The sequence below is a fragment of the Talpa europaea genome, assembly GCF_964194135.1.
Source record: "Talpa europaea genome assembly, chromosome: 13".
In the NCBI taxonomy this organism is placed as follows: domain Eukaryota; kingdom Metazoa; phylum Chordata; class Mammalia; order Eulipotyphla; family Talpidae; genus Talpa; species Talpa europaea.
Window position 1 is genome coordinate 28,814,059 of NC_140080.1, and position 17,685 is coordinate 28,831,743.

A 17,685-nucleotide genomic window follows, 5' to 3' on the forward strand; every position below is an offset into this window, starting at 1 on the left:
TCTATTAATAGATTCAATAAATATTCACTGAGTGCTTGCCATGGCCCAATTGTACCTCATGTATGTGTGAGATAATGGGCTGATGACACCCCAGTAGCCATATTGGATCCTTTTTCATAATCATCATCATCATCATCATCATCATCACCAGTGCCATCGTTTGTAATCCACACACACAGTGCAATTTTGTTATCTTCATGGGCACCATTTTTATATGAACTTTCCAGCCTAATCCAGGCTTTCTAGTCTGCATTTTGCTCACTAGTCATCCTGTATATGCATAAATAATGCAGACTCATTTTAACTTGATCTTAGATAAAGTGTGGGTAGAAAAGTATATCTGCTGGGCAAGCATCTTAAGCAGCAAATAACAAGCCCTAAAGTTAAATGGAAATTATTTTTAGGTTGTCTGGGCAAATAGCACAGATGATGGGGGGACTCCAGAGATACGGCATCAGGCGTGTGTGGGCACACACACACAGCACATGCATGCACGTGCGTTCACACAACTGCACACGTGCACACACAAGCACATGTGCACCCTCCCTCTTCCCTCTGCCCCCGCAGAGTTGCTCCTTCCTGGCTTCCTCCTCCCCCCACGCACACACAGGGCCAAAGCAGACACTGCAGCACTGACTCATGTCCTACCTCATCTTGTTTCCAGTCTAGGAATCTCACCTCTCCACCTCAGCTGTGAGGCCTTTCCAGGCAAGAATGGTGCCTCCCCCTCTTTGGGCATATGCTCCTAGCCTGAGCAACCGAGGACAAATACCCAGGAGCATTTTGCCTTTCCTTGAATGCTGAGGGCAGCTGGGGATCAGGGAGGTAAGAAGCTATAGATGCCCAGTGGCATAGGCTCTCCAGGAAGATACTCCATTGCATAACACTGTCCTCTCTGCCTCCCAAATTTGCCTCTCTGTTCCCGCAGCTGAATGCCAGGGTAATACAGGGTCTCTTCCTATAAAACTCTTCTAGAGCAGCTGTGTTAGGTGGATAATCAGCCTGGAGCTGGACTAGTTGGGGATCAGCTCAACAAGAATTCCCCTGTTTCCAAGCATCTACATGGCACAAGCATCCAGTGCCAATTCCTGTCTAAACCTCTCCCCAGGGCCCTGGCTGGCAATGCAGCACATGTGGACGCCGCTTGCCACCTGCCACAGCTATAGGTCTTGAATGGCCAGCAATCATAGTGCCCCAAGCCAGCCCAGGCTCACACTTCACTTGTCCACAGCTCTAAGGAAGGAGCAGCTTGCTCGCTAGTGCCTACAGAAGGTTCCCAAGACAGGCACCTTGTATCTCAGAGCATTTCCTGTTAGTAAGAGACTGGTCAAGACCTGGACGCTATTCATGAAGGCAGACCTGGGTGATTTCAGGGCGTTGCAACTTCTGGTCACACCCTGAGCTTTCATCCTGTGTATACATGTCACCCCATCTAAATGTACAGTGTGTGCCTTTTGCATGTCTCTGTAGCTAAAGCCAGAGCAGCCAAAGGAGTTGTAGCAGAGCAGGCTGCACCTGTGCACAGCTGACTGCAATGCCTCCCAGAGCCCATGCCCCAGCCTCAAGCAGGCTCTTCTCTCATCCAGTCCAGAACCTCACTCAGTGGATTTCATGAACTGTTTCGGACCCTCCAAGTAATGAATAATCCCCACGTTTGTTCCTTAAAGAGTCAGGATGGGTCAGTTATTCTCAAGTTAAATGTGTTAAAGGAAGGAGTTCCTCCAGGAGGCCCTGGTACTCAGAAGTTTCTTTCCATACTGGTTCTGAGACTCAGCCGGGCAAAGGGCAAGTGAGACTTTTCCAGGCTCTTGCTGCATCAACCTGCATGAAAAGGCTCTGGAATGGACTTGGAATCTCAGGATGGGCCAGCTACAGGAGCTCAGAGGCCCTGACAGTGGGACCCAGAGAAGGTCAAAAAGATCTAGGCCACCCAGCGGTTGGCACCCAGAGGGCAATCTTCTTGCCTTGCCCACCAGGATCATACTCTGGCCCTCTATCCCAACAATGCATCCATCCTAGAGAATTCTAAGTACCTGTAGGGCCACTAGCACTGCCCAAATGCAAAGGGCTTCTTGGGATTCCCTCAACAGTTCCAGAGTCAAGGCTTCCTCTTCATCTCCACAGCCTCCACCTCAACCCACCATCCCTTCCCAAGCTCACTGTCTGTACTTGAACATAAACAACTTCTCATCATTTGGATGGGCATCTTCCCAGACCCCTTTTTTCTATGAAATCATCCTTGTGCATGACTCTTCAGATGAGAGGTAGATTTCCATATATCTTCATGTGAAGAGGGTCATCCTGTACAAATCACCCTGAAACTTGTTGTCACTTAACACTTTTATTAGGACGCTTTCTATATAAGATAGATAAAAACAGTAGGATACTACTTCCTGTGCTACTTTTTGTTTTTTTTTAATATGGCTTATTTAGCTGTTTCTGTAACAATAGACATTCAAGCTGTTTCCAGTTTTTTGTTTTTTTGGTTTTTTACTGCTATGATCAATGCTGTAATGACATTCTTAAACAGTGCCCATACCAGAGGATCACCTGGGAGAGATCCCTGGAGGTAGACTGCATACTCTCACCTCCTTCTTCCAGCTTGGGGCAACTGGAGGCTCTCATCTTTAACCCCCAAGCGGTTTACTAGTATATTTTCCTATACTAAGGGCAGCACCCACTTCAGGAAGAATCCTGGAGCTAGCTAGCAGCATGTTATTCTATAGCCCACTGCATTGCTGTGGGTCAGGCAGAAGCCATCTCCTCGCTAGAACCCCCGCCAGGTTCATCTGAATTACCATCTGTATGCAGGTCCAACTGCAGGCCCTTCTGAAGAAACTCTCTTGACCATTCCACCCCAATGGCTCCCCAATGACTTGTTTGACCTTGACCATCCTGCACATGTCTTCCTTTAAATCCCTTGGGAAGAGCATCTGAACCAAGAACTCACAGTCCTGAGAGTCTTATTTGTGTTGGTGCTTGTTAAATGCATATTATTTCCAGTAAAACCAAGTTAACTCCAGCAGGGCAATGAATGCATCATCAGTAAATGCATGCAAGGGCCACTGATAGTCTGCCAGATGGGGGGAGATTTGCTGCTGTTTATCAGAAATCCTGGGAAAAGATTTTGTTTACCTTGTTCAATTTGACTTTAGCCAATGCCTTTGGCTCTTGGGGGTTCTTAGATTGAGCCAGGGCCCTCAGCTCTGAGCGAAGTGTCTCACACTTTGATTCTGGTCAAGCTGGTCCCTGACTTGGCTGGCTTTATTGACTGCTGCCAGTTTCTAGAGATGTGTTTAGAGGCCCAAGGGATCATCACTGCCTTCTGCCATCTGTGGCCTCTGGGCTGATCTGAGAATCTGAAGAGGGACAGGTGGCCTGACTGGCATATCATCCAGACATCTCCTGGGGCTGGTCACTACCAGATCTAAACCAGCTGGCAAAGGCTCCAGAGGACTGCCTCTCCCAGGCATGCATTTGTAGTGCACCACAGAAAGAGCCAAGGCTAGATCTTGCCAGGGCAGTGTCTTCAGCCACAGACACAGTGCTGGGCAGCTTTTCCCTTGGTCCAAAGCCCCAGTTGCAACCTCTGCCTGGAGCCCCAGAGGCAGATGCCTGCATTTGTCTTCAAGATTTGTCTTCAAGAATGCCAAATTAGGTGCTTTGCACAGGTCTTGGCATATAGTAGGCAGCCAGGAAATATTTACTGAATGAATGAATGACTAACAGAATGACTATCTACCCTCCCTTAAAGGAGGCCACCTAATGTTACTGACTATACGTGGTGGGCTAAGGACTAGATTCTAGAAACAGAGGAGACAGAAGAAAGTGGGTAAACTTCACCTGCCTCTGTGCAATCTACCCAGATTCCATTCTTTCCCTGCAGAATTCCCAGGAGTCCTCTAGGAACGCTAATGTCAGGGCAAGTGTTGTGACCCAATTTTCCTAACCCTCTGGTGTGAGTGTGGACAAGGAATATCGGCTTCATTTGGGAGTTTGTAAGACATGCCTGCTCTGCAGCCCCACCTCAAACCTAATGAATCAGAATCTGTGCTTGAACAAGATCCAGGTGATTCATGTGTGTTATCATCAGACAATTAGTAAGTGAACACAGGCCCAGAACCCACATGTGACTTATCACCTGACACAGAGGTGAGCTGCTGGACAGCATAGCTAAGTACATCTGGGGCTTCCGCTACCTCAATGACTCAAATTGAGTCAGATATTTTCTGTCTCTCCAGCCCGTGAGTACTGTTGGTAACATAGTAGACATTCTATAAAATTAAATGAATAAATGTTGAATGAATTTCAAGCTATTTTCTCAATTTTGGGTCTGCTCTGTTTTGGACATAAACTGCAAGTTCTTCTAAAGAATTTTTGTACCCCCACTAAGAGCCCCTGGAATACAGCTATTGCTCTAATAAACAATTGAGTGCAAAAGCAAATGCTTGGTACCAAATGGATATACTCTCGGTGTTTTACAAAGTGTGGTTCAAGATCAAGAACAGGCAGAATGAACAGGTTCTGGCTAAAAATCCAACTACCTGGGCCCTGCCCCATACCTTCCCATTGAGAACCTTTGCGAATGAGGCTCTTCTGTACTTGTAATGGCATCAAAGGCACAATACAGAGGAAGAAACTGAGTCACAGAGAGGTTATCTGGCTGGTGCAAAGTCACAGAAGTTGGCGAATGGTGGACACAGGACTCAAACCCAGGACTGAATCTGGAATCCACAGTTTTAACCATTTTGTCCTTTACCCTTAAAAAAGCTGATGTCCCAACTGACTGTATGTATTTAGCCATTATCTATCATCTTGTATGTATTTCAGGTGTCCACAAAGTTTGCTAAATTGTGATCTCTTGAGAAATTCTGGAAGGCAGTGAATGTGTTTTACTTCTCTCAGTATCTGTAGCATCCATTACCATGCCTAGCACCTGGAAGCTATCCAACCAAAGTCCATTGAATTGAATTCCTGCACATACGTGATTCTCCAAATCTATAAACATACATGCAGAGGGTATATCTTTTCAGGAGGCATGTCAGAAGAAACAGCCACAACTGCAAACCTTCCTTTTCTCTCCTGAATGGCTGCACCACCCCATCAACATGGCTCTTCTCAAGATCACCAGTGAGCCCGATGCGGCTGAACTTGATCAATTCTTGGTCTTTATCTTTCCTGGAGCCTTAGCACCTTTGAACACAGGGCTTTCCTCCTCCTTAAATGCTCTTCACTTGGGCTTCCAGAACATTCCTCCTATTTTTCTGGATGCTGCTGCTACATTTTTTTTTTTTTATTGTGGTAAAAGACACATAGCCATTTTCAGGTGCACATTTCAGTGACATCTAGTACATTCACATGGTTGTGCAACCATCACCACAGCCATCTCCAGAACTCTTTCATCTTGTAAAACTGAAACCGTACCCATTAAACACTAACCTCCCTCCCCCTTCCCCCAGGCTCTGATAACCACCATTCTACTTTCTGTCTGCATGAATTTCATCCCTCTAGACATCTCATACAAGTGGACTCACAGTATTTGTCTTTTTGTGATTGGCTTAGTTTATTTAGCATATTTATCAAGGTTCCTCCATGTTGTAGCATATTGCAGAATTTTCTTCCTTTTTAATACTGAGTAATATTCCATTCTAGGTATATACCACATTTTATTTATACATTCATCCACCAACAGACACTTAGGTTGACCACAATTTAGCTATTGTGAGTAATACTGCTGATATTTGACCAGGAGCATATAAATATCTCTTCAAGACCCTGCTTTCAATTCTTTTGAGTATATACCCAGAAATAGAAATGCTGGATCATATGGTAATTCTATTTTTAATTTTTTGAGGAACACCCATTTTTTTTTAACAGTACAGTCATACATATTTTTGATTCATACCAATAGTGCAAAAGGGTTCCAATTTCTCCACATCACATCCTTACCAACATTTGTTACTTTTTTTTTTAAATAGTAGTCATCCTAATAGATGTGAGCTGGTATCTCCTTATAATTTTGATTTTCATTTCCCTAATGATTAGTAATGTGAAGCCTCTGTTCTTATGCTTATTGCCCATTTGTGTCTCTTCTTTGGAGAAATGTCGGGATGTTGCTCTTTTTTTTTTAACAACATCTTGCTGATTCCTCTTCATCTTCAGACCTCTTAACCTTATAGCGCCAAGGACATCTTTATTGAAACTCTTCCCTTTCTACACTTACTTCCTTAGTGATCTCAAACAGCCCTATAGCTTTAAGTACTGTCCGCCTGATGACCACTCTTGAATGGTATCTTCAGCCCAGAACTTGCTTCATTTCTCACTGATGCACTTGGATGTCTAATAAGCATCTCAAGCTTCACATGCTGAGTTTCTTATCCTCCCCAAAAACCTATTCCTTCCTCAGTTTCCTCCATCTCAGTTAATAGAAACCCATCTTTCATTTGGTTCAAGGCAAACTCTTATTGTCATCCTTGACTTCTTGTTTTCTCATACCCTGTCATCAAAATGTGTGAGAGAGGGCCTCCCCGGTGGCGCAGCGGTTGGGCGCTGGGTTGCGAAGCTGCCCGCAGCCTCTGCGACGCCAGTTCGATTCCCGGCTGCTCCCCTGCCACCGGAGGAGGGTCCCACATGGCGCGCAGACCTCTCCTGCCGCCCGCTGCTCCCCTCAGCAGTGTACTTCAGTCCTTCTGCCTGCTCTGCTCCCTGCTCTGGCTCTGGTGAATTCTCTCACCCTCCCACGCTTCTGGCTGTACCCAGTGCATGTATAAACAAAACAAACAAACAAATAAATAAATAAATAAACATGCCTCTATTAAAAAAAAAAAAAATGTGTGAGAGATATCTTCATACTCTGTACAAAATCTGGCCCTTCCACGGCCACCACTCCAGTCCAAGTTAACATCATCTTTTACCTGGTTTATTGGAATGACCTCCTAACTGACCTTCCTCAGCCTCGCCCTCTTCAGTCTATTGACAAACTGGCAGCAGAGTGTACCTGTAAAATCCAATCAGATCAGATCTTTTAGCAGAGCTTCTACTGAAAACCTTCCATACTACTCTTAGCAAAAGCCAAATTTCTAACAATGCCTATAAAATCTCAGTCTTATATGTGTACCTGGTAAGCACATTCTTGCCTCAGGGCCTTTGTACTTGCTGGCCTCCATCTAGAAACAGTGATTCTTAACATTTTACTTTGTGCCATGGAGCCCTCTGGCAGTCTGACACCTATGAATGCCTTCTGAGTACAATTTATTTAAATTCATATAAAATAAGTTACATAAATTATAAACAAAACCAATTATATTGAAATACAACTCAAAATATTTTAAAATGCATAATATAATGGCATATAAATTACAAGAGCTAACAGCATAAGTAGTGATGAATGGAATGATATTTTAAGATATTTGCAACAACTGTAATGTGATATGAAAATATCTGATTTATACTAGCAACAATATCACAGGTGCTGATAATATCACTATGATTTGTTATGTGCATTCATAATTGAAGAATACATTACATTTTAATTAGTGAAAATAAATATGATTTTTTTTTTCTCATCTAAGGTCAATTGCCCCTGAACCTTATCCACAGACCTATGAAGGAGGTGTCTGTGGATCCTGGGTTAAGAGCCTTTGGCTTAGAATGTTCATCCCTCATAAATCCTCAAAACTCACTCCCTCCCCTTCTACTCAAAAGTCACCTTCTTGATGACCTCTTCTGAGATGACTTTTTAAAATTGCATCACCACTGGCCTCCACATTCCAGATGTCCCTTTCCTACTTATTTTTTCTCCATAGCATTTATTCACCTTCAAAAATATTTATTTTATTTTTAAAAATTATATAAAAGCTTCGCTAATAAGTGAGTTCCAGGAAAGTAGGCATTTTTGTTTATCATATTGTGTTGTGTCTCCAGCACCTAGAATGGCGCCTGGCATATAGAAGACACTCAATAAATATATCTGTTGAAAAAACTGAATGATTACATCTTTAAGAACTCTATGTTTCTTATCCTTTTGTGGAAAAAGTTAATGATTTGTGAGACTTTTAATAAAAGATTAGGAGCTATAATTAGCTTTATTGCTATCATTCTGTTAACATTTCCAAGGTTAACCTTAAACAGCAGCAGAGAACTGTGGGAACATGAGGGCTCTGATGGAGCTTCTGGTCCCAAACAACTCCTTACTGCTAAGGACCTCTTAAGAAATGGGTCTTGCCCAAACTCAGGACCACCTCTCAGGCAGTGTTGCCCTTAAATTTCTTTCTTGCTCAAATAGAAATCAGGCCCCACCCCCAATCAAACAATAATACTAATACTTTTTATTTCTGGCAGTGTGGTAAAATGATAAACACAGAGGTCTCAGGGTCAGCTGGACTAGGTGCCAATTCTGCCACTTCTGGTAAGTCACTAAACCTTTCTCTACAGGTAAGAGGGGGGTTTTGTGAGGATGAAATGGGATGGCTCCAATAGCGCAAAGCACAGAGCAGGTGTTCTGTAATGGCTATCCCCTCCCTTTCCCAGCTTTCTAGGTTATTTTATAACGGCTCGCAGAGTCCTTGTGGTCCTGATGGCTAGGAGGAGCCTGACCAGTCCTCTTTGGCCTGTAAACACCTTAAACTAGACCCAACCAGAGCAGTCTCCTTGGACTGTGTACTGTAAACTGATGCCTTGTTATGGCTTTACATGTGTGGCTGAGGCTGCCATCTGGACCTTCACTTTGGCTTTTTTTTTTTTTTATAGAGGCATGTTTTTTTATTTATTTGTTTTGTTTGTTTCTTTGTTTTTGTTTATACACGCACTGGGTACAGTCAGAAGCGCGGGAGGGTGAGAGAATTCACCAGAGCCAGAGCGGGGAGCACAGCAGGCAGAAGGACCGAAGTATACTGCTGAGGGGAGCAGCGGGCGGCAGGAGAGGATCTGTGCGCCATGTGGGACCCTCCTCCAGTGGCTGGGGAGCAGCCGGGGATCGAACCGGCGCCGCAGAGGCCGCGGGCAGCTTCGCAACCCAGCGCTCAAGCGCTGCGCCACCGGGGAGGCCTTGGACCTTCACTTTGAAGCCCACCATCTATCACAGTTTTTTCTTTGGTTTTCCCTTTTGCCCACACTGGGAGGTCTGTCTATACCCTCACATAGAGCAAGGCAGAAATCATTGTCTCCCAGTTTTTTCAGTGTTATGAGCTCACAAGTTTTTCAGTGTTATGAGCTCACCCTTCCAAAAGGCAAGCACTGGGGAAAGTGCTAATGTGCACTGAGCGCCAGGTCCTGCTTTGCACACATAGCACGTGTATATTATATTCAATCATATATGTATATGTGCACACATGGCCTCAAGAATCCTCCAACTTCCCCATTCAACAGAAAAGGAAGACAACCCAGTGAGATGAATTATCTTGACCACATCATGCAACTTCTCACCTGCAGAGCAAGGATTAGGACCCAGGTATTTGAACTATTTTGTTATGTGTTTCTAGGAACTGTGCTTGGGTTTGGGAAAATCCAACCAACTGATCACTGAGACCTAGCACCAGGTATAACTGAGAGGTGATGCTTAGCCCCCCAATCTTGCCAGACAAGCCTCCTAGACTTTGTGAATGAAGGCAAAGGAAGAGAAACGTTGCAGTGTCTCCCTTTGAGCTCATATTTCTTTCTGGTTGCAAAAAGTGCTTATTTCAGCATCCATCATCTCCCTCTTTGTTGTGTAGACAGTTCGCCCTGTTGGAGATTTTGTGCTGTTATTATGAGTTTGTTTATTATTAGATTTATTTCTCCTATAAGCAAATGTGTTCACAACATTCCATCGGGGAATCTTCTTAATTGTCACATAAATGTCATCTTATGTAAATTGAATATTTATCTTTCCATGGAAGGGGTGGAGTGGAAAGGAAGAATAAACAACCTTCAGTCTTGGAGAGGGAAGGCTGTTCCTGTCCCAGTTCACAACTCACCCACGTGTCTTCAAAGCCAAAGGTGAGCAGAAAAAATTATTGGGTCATCTCTGAGGAACAACCAAAAGGGAGAGGGTCTGAGAAAAGTTAGCAATGAGGTTTTGGGGATATTGGGCCAGGTTCACAGGTCTCCCCTAGTAAACCACACAAGAGACCAGACTACCCTCGGCACTGCTGAGGGCATCCAGAGAAGACTGCAGTTTGCCCCCTAAACCTCCCCATCCAGGAGACCAGCCTCACTCCTTCCTCGAGAGAAGGTGAGCACAGCGGGCTCAGCGGGTTGAGTGGGTGTGGCCGGCGGCTCCGGGAACCGACCCAAGAGCCGCCACCGCCCGCGATCCGCCCGCCCGCCAGCCCGCCTGGCGAGCGCGAGCTCTTCTTCCAGAAACTGCGAGGATCCGAGCGCACTGTTTGTGCACCACAAGGTCAAGTCGGGAAGTGGAGCCGGAGGAGGAGGGGCGAGGAGGCGAAGGGTGGGGAGAGGGGCGCCCCGCTTCCTCGCCAAGTGCCAGCCCGTGGAAGTTGCCCCTGGGTTTTTAACCCTTTAGGAGGAGTGGGAAGGACGAGCTAGGGGGATGGAGATACCCCGGGGCAAACTCCTACCGCGGCCAAGACGTGCAGCCAGCCACCCACCCACCCATCACCGCGTTCCTCATCCCCCGGAAATGCGGGGCAGAGCTGGGCGCCAGGAGGCACCCGGGCGGGGGGAGGGGGCGGCGAACTCAGAGACACCCTCTTTAGCGACCGCCCCCCCCTTTCTAGAGGTCGCCCACAATTTCAAGTTTCCCCCGCCTGGGACGTTAGTTTCCATCTGCTGTGGGTGGGGGAGGAGAGCCGCGCCCCCTCCCCCAGACTCGAGCGCGCCCCTCCCCTCTGCTCCTGCCAGCACTTTCTGCTCACTTCTGGCGCTGCAAAACGCCACGCGATATATTCGGTTCGCCTTTTTAAACCACCGATTCAGAAGCAGGGCCTAGGGCGAGGGTCTTCCAGCGCTGGAGCCCCGGGAGGCGGGGTGCTCAGTGCAAGCCTCGTTCCCTCCGCGAGTGTCGCCTCCAGGCTGTTATTTGCAAAGAAACGTCTTTTTGACGCAGGGAGAAATGGCAAATTTTAAGTACGTCATTAATATGGCGCCAAAAGATTTTTTTAAGTGTAAGCCTTTTTTTTTTTTTTTTTAAGGTTGCGGGGGGCGCCGCCCGGGTCTGGGGCGCGAAGGGGGCGGGGTGTGAGCAGAAAGTGTGAGTGAGAGAGTGGAGGGGCGGGGTGTGTGTGTGAGTGTGTGAGTGTGTGAAGTGTGAGCAGACCTGATGGGACTTGCACGGGCGCAGCCGCCGCTCAGCCCCGGCCCAGGGGACTGGGCGGTCTGGGGGCGCCCCAGAGCCTGTGCAGAGTCCCGGCCCGAGGTGCAGGCAGGCGGGCGGCCCGGCAGGACACCCTCACGCCGGGGCCTGCAAGGCTACCTGGACCCGCCGCTGAAGCCAAACAACTGCGGGGGGCGGGGGGGCGGGTGACTGGGGGGTGTCAGGAGTGGAGATCCGAGTGAATAAGAAAAAAGTGGCTACTCCCCCTCCCTCGCTCCTCCCGCCCGCCCCCACCCCACCCCCACCCCAACACATTTTTTTTTTTTCTAAAGAGATCACAAGGAAGTCTTGGTTTAAAAAGAAACAGAAACATACACAGGGGGGTTGGTGAATGGTGCCGACCGCGGCCATCGCAGTTGGAGGCTATTTTTTTTGGGGGGTGCGTAGCGTCCATGGAGTTACTTTGCGCCCACTCCTAGCCGCACGGGCTTGGGTCCGACCGGTTAACCGGCCCCGGCAGGGGTGCGGGGCTGGGGAAGCCGCGGGCCCAGCCGCCTCCCTCGCCGCGACCCCGGATGGATGCGCGCCCCCCGCCCGCCCGCGCCGGCCCCAGGAGCTCGGGGTTTCGGGAGCATCCTTCCCGCGCCCGCCCCCTCCGCGGCGCGTAGCCGAGGGCAGCGCCCCTCGAAAGGGCACAGCGGAGCAAGGTAAGATCCAGCCTCCGGCGATGGGCCCTGTGCATCTCCACGGCGCTATTTTGTGTTTTTGCAACAGATCTGCCAGCGCTCCTCGCTCCCTCGCCCTCTCTCGCTCGCTCGCTCGCTCCCTCTCTCTCCTGCTGGCTGCCTGTTCTAGGAAGCCAGCGCGCGGGGGGGGGGGGGGGAGATGCACAGCACAGGGGAGAGAGATTGCGCATGTTGGTCAGTCGTGTTTTAAAGAGTACATTGCGGGGAGGCTGAGAGGGGCGCATGCAACAACAACTTTTGGAAGGGTGAGCTTGGCGACCTTTTTTATTAATGACTGCGGCAAAGCGCCCCTGGGCCGGCAAGGGGGCGCGGGCGGGCGGGGGCGCGCCGAGGCTGCAACTTGCCCCGCGGGCTCTGGCTGGGCGGAGGGGCTGCGGCGGGAGACCTGTGCCGAGGGGAGGTCGCGCGGCTGGGGGCGGGGGCTTGGAAGACCGGCGCTATCTGCCCTCCTGTCGCCCTGAGTTTCATTTTGTTGATACGCAGCACGTCCGGGCGCCGAACCGGGCTGAGCCGGTGCACATGACCCCGCGCTGGGCTCACGTGCAGCCGGTCCGGTCCCAGACACCTTCCGGGGGCCACCGCCTCCGCCCTGTCGCCCCCTCTTAGGGCTGGCTGCACGCGGGCGCTGCACGCGGGGGCAGCATGCTCAGCACCCGGGCGCGGAGGCTCTGCACAATTTAAACAGTTTTTTGGAGGGGCGGGGGACACCCTTTCCAGGTGAGTATGGAGGGTGAGCAGTTCCGGCGCTGGGGGCGCGGATTGGGGTCGGGGACAGCCCCCCCTCCGGGGCTGCGCGGGAGTCCGGCGGGGGAGAAGCGCTGGGAGAGTGGAAATGTACCGGCGGCGGCCGGAGCGGCGGGTGCGCGCCCGCGGGGCGACGGCAGGGGGCGTGGCCCTTGTTTACCTTCTCCCAACTCTGTCGGTTCGCGTCCCGCTCCAGGGACGGTTCCGCAGTCCCCAGCCCTCCGCCTCCGCCTCCGCGCCCTGGGTGGTAGCGGGAAGACGTAGGCTAGTGGCGGGCCTCGCCTGGGACGTACACACCTGACCCCCAAATGAGTGACATTGCAGCCCCCGCCCCCACCGAGCCTCGCTGCAGTCCCTCTGCCGGATCCCCAGCCCCGCCCCGCCCCCGGCAGTGGCATCTTCCCGGCCTCACCTCCTTCCTCCCTCTCTCTTTCCCTCCTCCCCACCCACTCGCCTGCGCCTGCGGAGCGGCTCCTACCCGCCTCCTCCCCGCTGGGTGCAGACTTGTGGCTCCCTCTGGTCCCTTCCCGCCTATCACCGGGCCTCGAGACACTTCTCCAGGCCGAAGGATGAGAGCGGTCAGCTTGGTGATTCGTAGCTGTTGTATCGGAAAATGGGGAAGCCTGCTAGCCAGGCAGGAAGGCTTCATTTTACCTTCCAGAGGCCCAGGACACCTCTCCCCACCCCCCACCACACACCTCCTTGTTCCCACTACGCGCAGCTGCCCGCCCGCCAGCGGACTTGGCTGCCCACACCCACATCACCTAAACCCCTCCCCCGTCCCGGGCGTCCTGTTTCCCTCCCGGCGCCGCCCCCGGCCCGGCCCGCCTCTTGCCCTTCCTTCGCCTGGGCCAGAGCCCCCCGCAGCCACCTCCGGCTCCTCCTCCCGGCTCCCGCGGTTGGAATCACGCCGGCGCGCCTCCTTGCTGCGCTCCCGCGGACTGCCTCCGGGGGCAGGCTGGAGGCGCGCGCCACCCTCAGCCCAATCCCCTTGGCTACTGCTGCGGGCCGGGCACTTTTTTTTTTTTTTACCGCCTTGCTCAGGGGTCTTGTACCCCGGTGCGGGGGTGGGCAGGAAGTGCTGCATCTCGCTTTGCGGGTGCCAAGGTTACTCTGCAACCGGCGATTCTGGTCTCTGCATATTTTCAAACCTTGCCCCCGCGCTTAGAACCCTCCTCCCTCATGTCTACTGCGGGATTCTGAGACATAAAGTTTTATATCGGGGCTGAGTTTGCAGGGATCATCAGAAGGCATCATATTTGCTCTCAGACCAGAGCCAAAGGGGATGGGGAGAGGCTGAGCTGGCACAGCTGACCTGCTGCTTTGCCTTTGTTGGAGGAGGGAGGAACCCTCAGCTTTGAGTCCAGACAAATTATCAGGACTTCCCCTTCAAGTTTTTGTTTGCAGACCGAGTCCTGGCCCTGGTGGTGGTAGGGCAGCCTGGTCCCTCCTCCCAAGGTGGCATTAACTGGTAAAATTCCCAGTAGGACATTTGGCAAAAAGGCAGGGCAGGGAGCTGCCAACCCGGCCTGGCCCTGTTTCCTGGGTTCCCAGGGTGCTGGCTTCTCCCCTACCCTAACTTCCTCTCTCACCTCAGGGCCCCAAGTTAAACACACCATCCCTCCTGTCCCAGCTTCCTCAGGCGGGTTAGGACTCGCAGAGCGATCTAACAAGCAGGGGAGGAAAATAACAACAGAATAACTGTAAGGGGAAGGAATGAGTAATAAAGCAGACAGGGGCAGGGAGGAGGGCTTTCATGTTTAAGAGATGCTATTTGCTTTTTAGGTCACAGGCTGCAAAAACAGGCTTTGATCCGAAGTGGGCAAATAATTTATTGAGAAAGTTTGCATGGTAGGGGAAAAAAGGGATGTTTGTTTGATCTGGAGCCCTCTCAGTTGTCCCAAGTGCTGTTGGCTGTTGTTTAGAGTGGGAAAGCATTTGGTTCCACAGCAAATGCCTCACAGAGGGAAGTCCTCGCCTCAGGCAGCAGGACTTGCTATAAATGTTGGTTTTGAAACTGTTTGGCCAGGGGTCTCCCCAGCACTTTGAGAGATGGAGTGTTTCAGGATAGAGTTATTTGGGCTCAGGATGCAGGAAATATTTCCAGAACATTTCCCATCCAACCTGCTTTTCCTTTCCCTAAATTGCCTGGCTACATGGCTAGTAACACTAATCCAAAAGACTGACAGAAAGCACCTCTTAGCTTCCATTGACAGGTGAGGTGGGACTGCTGGTCCCCACCTCCCAGGTGTACTACTCCAGTTTTGAAGTTAAACCTTTGACACTGACTTAGGCATCCTTGAGGATGGGGCGGGGAGAGCACAGAGGGATCTGGTTCAGTGGTGTTCCAGTTAACAAGTTAAGAAGTGCTTCTTAAGACCAAGACCCAGGTGAGAGGCTTCCAGTCCAAATTCTTCATAATTCCTCTAGCAAGCTTTGAGGGGTCTTTTATCCCTTTAGGTTCTCTGAGGAGAGACCAGTTCAGAATTCTTAGAAAGAGGGCTGTCCCCCTCTCACTTGCCCTTTCCTCCACATACGACCCCCATCTAGCTGTGACTCAAAGATTAGGAACCCCAGGAAGGTTCTCAGACAACCCATAGGAATCTGGATCACCCCATCCACACTTTGGCGTCGAAGGCCTGTGCTGTAGCCCACTGGGACGGGATGCACTGTTTGGAGCCAGGTAGCCTAGGTTTCATGGTGACTGTGCAGTTACTAGCTGTGACAATCTCTTTGTGCCTTAGTTTCTTCATCTACAAATAGGGTTAATAGCAGTTCCTACCTCAGGGTGGGTGTATGGGTTAAGTGATGTATTGCAGAAAGAACACTACGCCCAAAGCCAGACATGCAGTGAACCCTTGCTTAGTATTAGCCGTTCTGTTATTGTCAATGACCCGGAGAGCGCCCAAATGCTGCTTTGACCTTTCATCTCTCCCCCTTTAGGCTAGGCCAAAGAGCCAGCTCCCTTCTCTGAAGAAGGGATCAGAAGGACCCGGCAGCTGCCAATGGGCAGCCATCTGTGGGAACAAGCGGACTGAGCTTTGCCCTCTCTGAGGTGGAGAGTAGGGTGAGAAGGTGCTGAAGGACAAAGTAGACAAAGCCCCTTTCATTCTCCCAGGATCCCCTTGGTATGTCCCCAGATCTGGGTCCGGAGGGTGGGTGTGGGAAGCATGTTCTAGGGTTGCTGGGAGCCCCCTGGGACACTTGGAATTGCAGGTGGGTGGTGGTGGGTGTCGGTAGCGCTCAGCCTCCCCTATGCTTGGAGAAGCAAGTTGGAGGATCTGTGTGTACAAGATCATTTCTGTAACGGCAATTACTGTCCCTGAGAAGGCATTAAAGTTAATGAGAGATAGGAAAGAGTAGGGCTCTGACCCCCGTTTAAAGCAGTTTAAGAGTGTACAGCTCTTGTTTTCTGAATGTCTGGCCTTCCCGACAGAAGGAGGCTCTGAGGACAGGTTTTCCAGCCGAAATATCATTAAATTGTATTAGCATCTTATTACACACACGCCTTAGTGGTCTGCCTCAGACAGGGAGAGTTTTTGTTTCTCTTTGAAAGATTGTGTCTGGAATTGTAAATTGCCTGCTTGAAAGCCTTTTCCACCCCCCTTTTAAGGAGGAAGACGAAATCCTGCTGTGTGTGGTGGCGAGCAGGACAGGCCTGGTGGCCCCCAGAGAGGAGAGGCCGGAGGCCAGGTTGGGGTGTTTTAACTGCCCAGGGAATAGCTGCAGTCGCAGGCCTGAAAGGCCCACTGTTCCCAGGGTCAGCTGGAAGGGCGTTAATGGAGGCCCGGGGTGTTTATTTGAGTTTATTTGCGGAGAGGTCTTTAAAGGGGGCTGGCGTTGGGCATTGGTGTTTCAAGTCCAGGCCTGAGGCCCCCACTAAAACCAATGGCTAGTGCTGCCAAGAAACATCTGCCACCAAATTGCTGCCCTATTACTGAGTTGACATTGATCATTAGCCAGGAGCCCGACCAAATAAAGTCTCCTGGAAAATGTGTGAGGTTAAGATGGGGAAGGCAGGCTGAGAAAACAGGGCAAAATCTTGTGCTGGGGTGTTTGTTCCTGCAAGCTGCAGGCAGGCAGGCCAGCTGGGCTGTGTGGTCCCCACACTTCAGGAGGTGCAGAGTGGAGAGGACAAGAGCACACTCAGCATTTGGCATATATCGGGCCCCCATTCTGTGGTGGGTGCAATATGAGGGGACACTGGGGCTCCAGCAGGGATCCAGATAGACATGCACCTTTCTCTCATGGAGTGTACATTCCCCAGGAGAAGGGCATTCAACAGGTACATCAACAGAACCAAACTGAGATGCATGCTCTGCAACTTTCTGTAGATAAGCTACCCAGTATAGATCTCTGTGACATTTAAGCTGAAACCCGAAGGAAGGAAAGCCAGACATGCATAGGTTGCATAGAACACTACACACAGAGCACGGCTTGTGCACAGGTCCTGAAGCATGGAATATTTGGCTTGTTTGAGGAAGTGAAAGGAGACTGGTATGACTGGGAAGTGGTGGGGAAGCGGACGGTGGTAGAAATGAACTTGTTGAGGTGCAGGGGCCAGATCATGTTGAGTCTTGTGGTCAGAAGCTTGTGTTTTGTCCTTTGATCAGCAGGAAGCCTTTGAAAGATTTAACATAGGGGCATGATGTGATCTGATTTATGCTTTTTTACTATCATTCTGGCTGCTGTGTGGGTTCAGGATTTGGGGAGAGCAATAGTGGAAGTTGATTTATGAATGAGGGGTGCAGACAAGAGACAAAACTGGCTTGGACCAGTGTGGTAGCAGCAGACATGGGGGTAAGTGGGAGGATGCATGATATGTTCTGGGGAGATCCCGTGGGGCTTGCTAAGGATTGCCTATGGGTTGCTGCTCTATTGAAGAGACTCTGGGATTCCCACATCCCTGAAGGAGGGCTCTCATAGTCCATGCTGAGGATGGGG

At 50.2% G+C, this 17,685-nt stretch overlaps 1 protein-coding gene across 1 annotated transcript in view; it reads left to right on the forward strand.

Moving 5' to 3' along the window:
- Positions 1-11,640: 11,640 nt before the first annotated feature.
- JADE2 (jade family PHD finger 2) overlaps positions 11,641-17,685 on the forward strand; it is a gene marked incomplete at its 3' end in the record, with an annotated part of 47,899 nt that continues 41,854 nt past the window's right edge. The window contains 3 exon segments of the mRNA XM_084252562.1: positions 11,641-11,958; positions 14,339-14,348; positions 14,350-14,418. Of these exon segments, the coding sequence (XP_084108688.1) occupies positions 11,831-11,958; positions 14,339-14,348; positions 14,350-14,418 (207 nt within the window). The 5' untranslated portion in view covers positions 11,641-11,830.